The 12,312-nt window shown below is 41.8% G+C and overlaps 1 protein-coding gene across 1 annotated transcript in view; it reads right to left on the bottom strand.

Annotated features, from left to right (window-relative positions):
• Positions 1–12,056, bottom strand: part of LOC117775691 (E3 ubiquitin-protein ligase NEURL1-like) — a 32,119-nt gene extending 20,063 nt beyond the window's left edge. Inside the window, exons 1-3 of the mRNA XM_034609051.1 lie at positions 11,754–12,056; positions 6,021–6,262; positions 4,028–4,349 (exon numbers count right to left, since the gene is read on the bottom strand). Of these exons, the coding sequence (XP_034464942.1) occupies positions 4,028–4,349; positions 6,021–6,262; positions 11,754–11,787 (598 nt within the window). The 5' untranslated portion in view covers positions 11,788–12,056. The remainder of the gene's footprint in view (positions 1–4,027; positions 4,350–6,020; positions 6,263–11,753) is intronic.
• Positions 12,057–12,312: the final 256 nt, after the last annotated feature.

Below are 12,312 nucleotides of genomic sequence, written 5' to 3'. Positions count from 1 at the left end.
AGTAAATAGAGACATTTTTGAAAATACAGCAGACGAATTGAGCTTTGAACACGGTTACGCTGCTTGAGACATATTATACACTTGAGGAAACCTTTTGTCAGTCCCTATAAGGGCTAATGCGTCTCAGCGTGGGGCAGCACAGTCCGTTCTGTACAAAACCCAAGCAGGGTACTTCAGTCTTTATTGATAGCCACGCGGGTAGGACAAGTGTGGTGATGTAACAGATCTTTCTTAAATTGCATAGGCAGCCTTGTTGGTTCTGGACAACCCCTGAGGCTCAGTTTGATTTTAGAAGATTAATTTAGCTTCCTCGCTTACGCAACACCATCTCAGCTTTCAAGCAGTCTCACTGATCTCAGGCTCACCTTTGACTCCTTGCATGGGCGGCGAGCTACTGAACTGCGCTACCCTGACAGAAGCTAAGAGAGGAAACAACATCGCTCATGAAAAGATCCTTAAACATCAGCATAAGACCTGTTAGCAGGAAAACAGTTTGCAGGAGGCTGCAGCGAGAGACAGCACAAGTGAAATGCTGATGATGGATAGTGTCTATAATGATTCCTCAATGCAGTATGCAAGGTAGTAAAAGATAAAACAGACACACAAAGGTATGAGAATCCTGTGGAGCATGCGTTTGATGAGGATTATCCACAGGCTAAAAAAAACAACAACAACAAACTGGACTGTGGCACTACTAAAATGGATGGCTTTCATGGTAGGTCATTGAAATGAATGAAGAAAGAAATAAAACTCTTCAAAAACTCTACAGTTTGGGGAAAAAAACTTGTTTAGGTAATGAAACATCAATGAATTTTAAGAGGCTTTGAGTTCATAAAGAAACATTCACCCGAGAAAATGAGACCACAGAAAAATTGTTCACGCAAAGCAATCAAAAAAGATTTTTATCAGAATGGCAATGACGCACTGTGCCTGTAACACTAGTTTCTTTTATACTGTTCAAGGCACCAATTTTGTGCCTTTAGTCCATCTAAAAATTATGAACAGGGAATAGGGGGGAAACAATGTTCTGCCTTTGAGATGGCAGCGTAGGTGGTTACAGCACCAGATCGACATCTGTGTAAAAGGTAGAGCAAGAAGGACACAGGGAAGCATCACGATGGCTTCCTTTGATTCAGTAAAGTTACCTTTTTAACAACAAAATATCTTTTAGCGTTTCGCAGACACACTTTGACAGTTACGCTGATGTGCTGTCATGTGAGCTTGAACACTCTTATAACTAATCTATGAAATATTAAAAGCAAGGAAGCTGTGCAGAGAAAGATTGTACTCATTATATGAGTCTAACAATAAGAGACAGGGGAAGGGAATTACTCGACTTTCATTAAGTTGGGAGACAAGAGACAAAAACAAAAAATTATAAATCGAGCCACAGAAGTTATGATATCCTGACTGTTATTCCCGTATTGGTCCAACCTCAGACAGCATTTGCTATTGTCTGATGATAGATAGACGATGCATTTCACTTGATGTGCTCCGCCTCCTTTGGACTCCACTATTCACATGTGGGCCACCAAAGCCTCCTCAAACATGGTTGGTCAAGCTTCCTTCCCCCCAAATCTTGTCCCTTGTCACCAATTCTGCAGATTCACATGTAGAATCTGTCAGACTGTAGAAATGCTGGATCCTATACTTCCCAAATTCAACTCAATAAAACTCATTACTATATAGTCCTCTACATAGAACTTCTAAAACAGTGAGTAGGGAAAAGTGAATAAGTCATTGCGGACACAACCTCAATCTTTCATTACACCCTCCCATCCCAGTAAATGGTCACAAATTTAAACCTCATATATCAAGTTTGTTAGGAAGCCTTTACTGCAGTCGGTCCAACCCCGACGATGTTACCAGGGAATAAAAGTGTGTTGAAATAAAGTGAACGTCAACTTCTACTTTACTTTCTCACAAGAGTCGATAGAACAGTCTTAAAAATCTTTCTTCCGGCCCACAGAAGACGTTTACATCTGTTATACAAGCTGATTTGTGTCCTTGGTGACAGGTAAAGTGATCTTCTTCTGTAAAAACCAATGGAGAAAAACATTATCTCGCAGCCTCTGCAATGCATATTACTTAAGTCAACAGGCTTCACAATCAGCCATCAGTCATCACAACCAATTTTCTCTTGTATTTTTGGCGTACACGTGCGCACATTTATCACAAAGGCCAAATCAAAGTCACCAAAACAAGCCATTCTCTCCACTCCGGAGAGCTCATTCACGGCTCCATGCTCCATTTGTCTTGTGAAAAAAAAACAACCACTGCAGCAGATCTGTAATTCCCACCTGGACAGATTGTGTGATAACAAGCCCACAACAGGTGAAATTTGGCTCAATTTATCAGCTGGTGTAGCATTAATTTTCCGAGCCTTGTGTAAGCATCATTAAGAATCAAAATCTGCCCTTCTGCTAAAGGAAAACAGGCACATGTGCCAGTCTGCAAAACCACACTTTGATGTGTCCGCCCATATTTCAAAGACTAAGTGTCTGCTGAACTGCAGCCAACTTCTGAGACAATACCGGCCCTTTGATATATACCATGCTCTTGAGTAAGGACGCTCTTGGGCTATAGAGGAAAGCTGATAGCCAAGTGATCCTTCAGCCGACTGAGGGGCCGAGGCTTTTCGGTTTAAACCATCAATGTGGGGATGAAGGTGATCGATGTGGGAAAACCAGAGTGGAAACGCTGGGATTTAGGGGCTGCCGGCCTCATTCACAGGCAAAGATTACGAAGAAGAAGAACTACAAATAGCAGAGAAAGTTGTTTTTAGTTCTAAAGTTGAAAAAGAAAATTGCACAATATAGTTTTGGTGAGCAGGACTCTCGTTCTCATTGCACACATGTCACATATTCAGACTTGGATTCAAAGAGTGAGACATTCCACTGGATTGATTGTCCTGGAAAAAAAACACCCAGGACATGTCATTACCTGACATCATCCCTTTTCTTGTCTGCACCCCCCCTGCCCCCCTTGGGATGTCCAACACACTCCTCTTGTTCTTCGACATGAGCTGTGTGCTGCTCGGCACCACGAGGCCAGCGAACCCCAGATAGTCGCACTCTGGCGCTAGATACCAAACAGCCCAGCACGAGATAGCGCGCCTCTCGTTGTCAAACACACCACAATAAATGAGGTTAAATGGCACTATCTACACAATATGGTGGCCTCTTCTATTTTTATTAACGGCGCTGACAGCCTCTATTCTTTTGGAGAGAGGCAGCGCAGTTCTTGGAAATGGTTATAAATAGGTCCTGAGGCATCCACAAGGATCCCTATTTATCTCTTTTGCATATTTTGGTATTGTTTTCAGAAATTGGAGACAGCCGTTTGCAACACATGATGCGTTTCATAAATGCATCTCGATTTGCAACCCAAACGTTCTCCAGATTTTTCATCGTGGTGAAAAACTGCTGTTAGCGATTGTGGAGGACCTGTTTGCTCCTAATTTCTTTCATGTAATGGCCCTTTCAACAGCGCGGAGAACTTCTTTGAATGGATTTCAGACATTCTGAAAATTTCCACCCTTTTGGGAGATTTCTCTGATACAGACGACCGTGGTAACTGTTCAATCTACTTAATCTCCCACCATCTTTTTCCACTGAGCTATTTGGTGGGTGTGGGAAAAAGCAGGGCCGCTGTTCAAACATGCCCTGTAACTGCTCACAGTGGAGAGAACATCAGATGCACATGATTTCCAGGGATGACAAGTGATCTAAAAATCTTCCAGATTTTCTTTGGTTAATTTCTCAGAGATCTTGATTAAGAAATCGGACATATTTAGGGGTCTTATATTTTTGAGTTTCTGCACATCGGGGATAGTGCCTTTAGAAAGGTTGACCCCCAAAAACCTGGATACATATTTCTTCCAAGTCACCTTCAGAAAAATAGTTATTTAACAAGCTAAACCTAACCAGAACCTGGTGTGGCTTGATTGAATTTGAGGGGGCTGTGGTGCCTTGGCAGAGGAATGCGCTTTCCTGAGTGACATTCTAGTTCTGAACATATTACTCACCTAGCAGCTGGACCCCTCTCGTGAGACCGTAGATGTCTATGAGAGCCCACAGGGGTTCGGAGACGTGCACGCCGCTGAAGAACAGCATGGGGCTGGAGTCGTTGATCCGGTAAAACACACGGCCCTTCTTGTCCACCCAGAAGGAGATGACGTGTCCCTCATTGGAGAGCTCCTCGGGCAGAGCCTTGGCCCAGAAGCCGCTCTGGGAGACCAGGTCGGGGCAAGCGTACTTGGGCAAGGTGTCTGGGTTGATCCGCGACGGGTCTTTGCACGTAAAGCCAAGACGCAGGGCGCCGCTCCAGCAGCACTGCTTTTTGGTGATCTGGAGAGAACATATTTCTAATCAGTGATGATGATCAGTCTGTATTTTCTTTTTATTGTGTGAACTATAAGTACAAGTTTCGAGATTACAGCCACGTTATAACAGCTCTGTGATGTTTTGGGAATTAGTGTGTTAGTATGATAACATTTGCTAATTCACTAAACCTCATTTCCAACTGAGGCTGACTGAAATGTCACCAATTCGTGAAGATGTATTTGGTCTAAAATGTTTGACCTGATGATACATTGAGGATTCACCAAAGTTATGAAAGAATCCTGAAGGAGAAATGATTTCAGTGCAATCCAATAGTTGCTGAGATATGCACATCCACACTACCAGCAAGCCGCTAACTTGGCTAAAAACAACATTTGTGCTAAGCAAACTAAAACCAGATACCTCGGTATGTTTTTCACCTGCAAACGATTTTTGTCTTATTTCGCCCCTGTACTTACTTTGCAAGATAACAGTATTCCTCACATGGCAATGCTTGCCCTGCTCTCTCACTTTCAAGACATAGATGGGCAGATAAGTGAAGTGGAAACTTGTTCTAAGCTGCTGCCGCTTTGGCCCACACAAGAGCAGCGAGAGAGAGAAAAGAGAGAAAATGAAAACAGGGGAGCAAAGACGGGGGATGAAGAGAGAGACGGAGGGAATGAGAAGAAAAACTAAAACACACAGAGAAAAATGAAAGAGAGAGTGTCACAGCTTGTGTCTCACCACTCTACTGTGCTGATAATGCAAAGTGCAGCATGGACTAATGTTGATGCTGCAGTATCTTATTAGTATAGAAGACATCTTTGCACTGTATTGTTTTTAATGAAGAAGTGGAAGCCAACAGGATGACTGATGTTGGTCATGGAGCAAAACTGGTGGCAGCATAGTACTATATGTGCAAGTAATAGTTTACAAACTATTACTTGCAGATATAGTACTTGTATAAAGTATGAAGTTTGCTTAGATTAGTTCATCCATCCATCCATCCATCCCTCCTCAATACCACGTATCCTTTGAGGGTGGGGGGTGGGGGGTTACCTGTTGCCAATTTTGACTTATGAGACACGTCCCTGATTTATGTAAAAAATAAAACAAGGTTAAATTGTTCATTTTTCATTTTCTGAAGTGAATAAAAAAAAGCAAATAAAAATCTGGATCTAGTGAATTTAAATGTGGTTTCATTTGGGGACTGTTGGGCCTTAGCGGAGGTCTGCGCTCTACTGAGTAAATTCTAGTTTGGCTATTTGGTACTTTAGTCAAACCAGCCAATAATATATGGCTGCAATAATAATAATATGTGTATCCATTGCAGGTTTTTCTGAGGGGATAGAGCGGTTGTCCTCTAACCAGAAGGTCGGTGGTTCGATCCCAGTCTTCCCCATCTGCATACCGAAGTGTCCTTGGTCAAGATACTGAACCCTGAATTGCCCCTCATAGAAAAAGTGCTGCCCATAGATGCACTGTATGAATGTGTGTGTGAAGGGCAATAAACTATAAAGTAAATGTACTATAAAGCGCTTTGAGTGGTCATCAAGACTAGAAAAGTGCATTGTCCGTGACAGTCTTAAAGTAAAACTCAAACTGGTGGTGTTTAACTTTGGGAAAAAAACACATTATTGAAGAAATAAAAAGGTCTCTGTCAAAACACTCGTAAACACACAGCAGGGTCGTGTTTACCTTCAGTCGTACTTGCTCGTACACAGCGATGGGCCTGTTGCTGAACGTAATGGCGTTACAGAAGCTGGCCTGTCTCTTGACCGTCCTCTGGGACATGTCCATGATGATCTGCGAGCCCTTGGTGCTGGGGTGAAAGAGCAGAGGGGTGGAGGACAAGCCTCCACATGGCTGTATAGGCAGGCAGCGCTTCGGCTTGTAGTGGCACCGGTGGGATGTTGCGGGAAACGGTGCGTTCAGAGAATCTGTGTAGGGAAGGACAAGTGGCTGCTTAGTTTGGTCTACACAGTGGGGAGCAAAAAATACTTTATGATTTAGATTAAAAGATTAGATGGTCTGCACGGCCATAGGCATTGTTTTACATAACAGTCCAATATTATGTCACATTCTCATCTTCCCTCACATATCTTATCTGCTCACGTAACATCTAATTAGGCAAAAATGCATTATAATTAATTCATGTTTGCGTATTAGGTAAGACAGTTACAATCACACACCTACTGTGACAACATAAAGGTAAATTACATGCAAAAATGTCCTTGGATGGAAAAAAAGCCCATGAGGACAGAATTGCTCCCTTGGTTGTGTAAATACAGTGAACAATACAGCTGTGAAAAGTTCTTACAAAATGCTCTAATTTCAGAAAAGGACCATTTCCAGTAACACCCATTGCTTTTTGTTATTCTACATCTGGCCAATTTTCGACTGGTGTGTGCTTCTTGTGAGGTTTCTTTCTTTCTGTCCTGGAACACGTAGTGTGTAGAAGGAAGGAAAGTAAGCAGGAGGCGAACAAAGGAAGGAAAAGATTCATGAAAGGTGCAAACAAAGCAACTATTATACTGAGGCTGCTACATGTTGCTTGGCTGTAATGAGGACATGTCAATCATATTTTGTATCTGTATGATACCCACCACCTGCCATATATACAAAGTCATTGCACGTAAATTAGATTTAATTAGATTCATAATTACTTTGTCGGTATGAGGATGTGCCAAAATAAGAGCAGACCGACATCTGACTCATGGACTGTCTATAAAGATGGACGACAAGACAGCTCCCCCAAAGTGAAGCCACACTATCTTGATTGCCCCCTGGTGGCTGGCTGCAGTATAGGTCATAAACCCTGGCTGCTCCACGTTAGTGGATGGGACATGGATCAAACTAAAGACTCAAAGTACAAGTCAAATATCTAGTTCTTGTCACACTGATGTGATGTAATATTTCTGGTAAGTTTGGTTTCTATTAGTTATTTGATGCTGTAAAATCGGAAAATATCATGATTGACAGATGAGACTGACTCGCGATTGGTCAAGCAGGTTTATCGCCAGGACCTCGATACAATAGCTCCATCCCCCGATCGCTACAGCACAGAGTACAAATGATGACATCAACACTAGATGACAATATCCATATCCAGGATATTTTAGCTTAATTTGTATATAAATGGAGGAGGTGGAGGCGCATCCATCTTTATGAGTATTTACATTTGCGACCACGTGAATCGTTACTCACGATAATAAGTAATAAGGTCAAACATGTTTTCTTTTTTGCATCAAATCTCTCATGTTGGGTTATAAACTCATGAAGACATCCAGTCAAGTCATCATGAGCCTGATGTCATAATCCCTCCCTCTCATTATGACCAACTCTCCCACTCTTTGTTTCTCTTCAGCGCAAAGCCAAGGTCACTTTGTTGAAGCGAGGGAGGCACTTTCTCACAGACATCATGTTCTTATGAAATATAGCTGATTTTTCTGTTACACTGCTTTAGTCCTCTCCACAATGATATCTAAAGTAAAATAAAATCGAGCCAAAACTCAGTGCTAAATAAATCATCGAGGCCTAATCAACACTTCCTTCTTCTCCTTGAGAACTGCTTGTATTTTCACACCTAAATTTGGAAAACTGTGTGGGAGCTGCTTGTGTTCGCCTGTGAGAAATGTCGACTGCAGGAGCCTTCGCTGAGAGAAAGCTTCTCCCGCTGGCCACTGACTGACCTTGGAGGGGTAAAGTACCCTGGAGACAAATCAATTAGGACTGGATTGGCGATGACTGATCACATGACCTCTGACACTAGGTCTGTTATATGTCATCATTGTTTGTTTTTGTGAGCTGTGGTTGAAGACATACAAATTGTAGAATTGCTTTAAACTAGAAATACTCTCCACCGTGCATCACGTATTCCTGCACAGTCTCTCCGTTTAATCACAATCAGAGCGGCCCTGCCAAGTGTTCTGGGCTCAGCACAGTGTAATTGTTCGGATCTTCTCATGCTCTTGTCGCTGCAGAACAATGCTGAATTGTGCTCGGCGCAAAACAGTGGTCTTAAATGAAGTCATAACAAATCCTTCGACCATACTGCATCCATGATGTCATGTCAGACATGATGTCTTCAGGAAAACAGAATAGGACTGTATTGTGCTCAACGAGAGACTGAACAGAGTATTTCCTGTGAGGTCTTAGAACAGAAGAAACACCTCGCAGGCCTCTGAGGGCAACTGCAGCAACACCCCCGCTTCTCAGTCCAACTGGAGTTTCAGATATTTTCTCCTATTCTGACAAAACTAATCTAACTTCGGCTGCTGTGAATTTAGATTCTCTGGTCTTTTTTTCAGGGGCAGCTTCAATTTCACATCCCAGGAGAGTTTGGTTTAAAAGTGTTAAGAGCACGCAGAGGAGCTGGACTGTACAAACCATGAATTAAAGTCAAATAAGTAAATAAATGGATAAATAAAAATACCACGTTTGATTTACTGGAAGCGACAGGTTGGTGAGAGCCAAAAGTGCCGATGATGCAGTGGCTGTTGAGAAGTGTTTAAAAAGTCGTGCAACCTGGCGGAGGAGACTGGTAAACAGTGACCAGAGCCCTGTCATGATAAAAGAGGGGTGCCTTGACAAACGTCAGATGAGCAATTTAAGGAAGGATAATGTTGCTTAATGCGCCACCGCACACAATGGGACTTCGCTGTCACTAACTTGAGAGGACAAACAGAGCGGAGCCAGAGAGGCCCTGGCCAGCGTCACCTGGCCTCCTGGACTCCTTTGATTGTAATCCCCTGAACAGAGGCCCTAATGTGCTGTGACATTACTATCAAGGTGACGCAGGCAGCAGCCTAAAGGAGGCAGAGGGCGGGTGTTTGTTTTAATCTATTGCAACTATGTCATAGCATGTCTGGTTTAAAAATGAGGTAAGCAAAAGTGATTCTCCTATATCTATACCTAATACCTAATCTAAAACCAATACAAAAGTCTTGTAAAAGTCCCCTTATATCCAATCAACCTGCACTGAATTGTACCAGATTGTTTCTATCAAGATCCATGAATTATTCTTTGGGAAAATAGCGAAAGTGTTGAAAACGCCTTATCTCACAATGTTAAAGGACGCCAGATCCACACCAACATTTAATGGGGTCTTCCCTAACTTACACTGCATCCTTCCACTCAGTGATGAACAAATCTGTCCAGTAGTTTCTGTATAATGTTTCTTACAAACAAACAAACATTCAAACCAATTATCCATAAATATTATCATGTACCAGTCTTTTTTATAGAAAAACTGTTTCAAAATCAACTTGATGTTTGAATTCAGGTGACAGTATTAAATTGACTTGAAACACAGACTTCCTTATCTAACACATATTAGCCACAAAAGCCTGTTGTGCATTTACAGTACAGTACAGTGTTTGTACTGTTTAAAATTTAAGGCTGCAACTAACAATCATTTTCAATTCATCAATCATTTGGTTGTTTTTTCGTAGGAAACAGTTTTAAATGCTAGTCATGGTTTCCTAAAGCCCAAAGTGACGTCTTAATGTGTAAATGTGTTTTTTGTGTTGTCTGATGATATTCAATTCACTCTCAAAAGATAAAACCCCACTTGTGGAGCTGGAACCACATAATTTGTAAAATTTGTTCCAGATTAGCTGATCAATTAAGTAACTGTTGCAGCTCTAGTGATCTTTAATAATAAGTCATCCATTTGTTTCGGAGGTGTTTTTTTATTTCTTACTGGGGTCATAACAGAAACCAAAACTAAAATACTCATTTTGATGAGCGAGTAAACAAGAGCTAGTGGTCCCTGTTAATCTCAACGCTGGGATAATCATTAAAACCCTTTAAAACACTCAACACGTTAAACTAATCACCATTTAAAGAAGAAAATGGTCCAGCCTCTTGGCTGAGGTCAAGCACTAAACGTCAATAGTACAATCAGGCAGGTTTGCCAAATGTGGAGAGGTGAGCGCTGAATGATTCATGAGCCCTTGAGCTGGACAGGGTCCCTGACACATGACAGGGATTATAGATATTTACATTTTTCGGGGCCCTGATTGGACTCTTGTCACAAGGCCAAGAATTTCTAGCAGCGGCCCTGCCAGCACCTGTGGTCCTTTACAGTGAAATTGGAAAAAGAATTGGACTATGTGGATTGGCCAGTGTCCATGTGTCCATCTGGGAAATGAGGAATGTTTACTGTTGCCTGGTCATGTTCTGAATAGCAATTAACTTACAGTACAGTAACATATGTGTCTGTTTAAAGCCAAACGATATGATCATAATCAGTGAACGTCTTTCAAAGTCACTGAAGGCCAAAATGAAATGGGCGAGTTTATTGTGAATCAGGACTGGAACTAATGAATACTGCCATTATTGATTCATTCTGTGTTTATTATACTTCATTAATCGATTAATCTTCTGTCCGTAAAACGTCAGAGGAAATGTGATGTCTTAATGTTGCTTGTTTTGTTCAACCAACAGCCAAACAGTTATAGTAATATAAACCAATATAGATCAAAATATATTTACAATTGACCTGTTGGAACCAGAAAAATGAAACAATTCAATTATTATCAAAACTGTTTTAAATCAAGTGCTGCAGCTTTACGATAATGTTAAATAAATAAGCTTTTGCAATGGAAACTTTTAATCTTATATGAAACTAAAGATTTTTTTTTATAAATATACAGAATTTATGAGTTAAACACACTTAGTCAACACACATGTGATAATCTTAAAGTGAATCTGTATTCTGCTAATTCTATTTACAATACAGTGAATGTAACTAAAGGACAAGTGATTATGTAACACTGTCAAATGAAAGCGAATGAATACTTCTTAAGTGTTTTGCTTTGTAACAATTCTTTGTATTTACAATGAAAACAGCAAATGTTTCATTATTTAGTTGGCAAATAAATACTGAAATGTGAAAATGGACGAATAAAAGTGTCACATGCACCTGTTACCATCCCTGTATACATGATCAGCTGATGTGAAGAAGATGTGACAGTGTTTGCCAACATGTTCAGTGTGATCACTAACAACACATAACGAGCCAGATGGTGGGAAGTAAGTGAAGGTGTGAGCCACCAGCTTGATTCACTTTGTTTTTAATGACAACACTGTAAACAGGCTTCAGGCCGAAAGGAGCCTCCAACAGGACTGAGAGAAACTTGCATCCATCAGCCTGTGGAATGGTTATTATCACATTCTGAAATAACATAAAGATCATATCCTCTTTTATTCTGAAACAGTCGTGACTTACAGGAGGTGTTCAAACTTGGCTACAGCAGCTTTTTAAAATTTATTTTAAGCATCCTATACAGATCCAATGCACACATGCAGGCTTGAGGCTGCAGGAGCGCGCCTCTTATAAAATAAAACCACTCATTTCATTCACGACACAGACCCACTGAAGTCTCACACACACACACACACACACACACACACACACACACTTACCGTAGATGGTGTGTCTGGTGATCTGACCTCCCATGGCTGCGGGACGCAAGGTGCGTTCACCTCCTCTGCGAGTATCCGGCCGGATCCCCGGTTTATTCACATTGAGCCGCGCGTCCTCGGCGGAGACATGCTAGACGGACACGACGCCGCTGACGCACACTCGCACACGCACAGACACACTGAGAGGAAAGTCCCGGCACGGTGGCAGAGCGTGTTGGTTCCTCGGTTGCACGTTGTGACCGTTCGAAGCCTCATCCACAGCGGGCAGCGGCCGCCTCCTATTCGCGCACGCATCCCGCTGCAATTCACATAAAAGGTGGCGGTGGAGGAGGTGGAGCTTCTGGCTGCAGCTTCCAAACACAGGAGCCATAAATCATCATTATTTAGGGTCTTTATGCTTTGTGCAATACCTAGAAGTTTATTTCTTATTTCATCCCACCCTGACTTTCAGCAGTTTTTTTGTATTTTTTTGTGTGGAAGCCTTTTAAAAACAGTTGTCTCCTCCAGCCCACCTGTTGACTAACCTGTTTGCTGCCCCTCCTCCTTTAACTGTAATCTC

This window comes from Hippoglossus hippoglossus, chromosome 15 (genome assembly GCF_009819705.1).
Source record: "Hippoglossus hippoglossus isolate fHipHip1 chromosome 15, fHipHip1.pri, whole genome shotgun sequence".
Taxonomy (NCBI): domain Eukaryota; kingdom Metazoa; phylum Chordata; class Actinopteri; order Pleuronectiformes; family Pleuronectidae; genus Hippoglossus; species Hippoglossus hippoglossus.
Note: the sequence above shows the minus strand (reverse complement) of the source record. Positions and strands in the feature narration are given on the sequence as shown.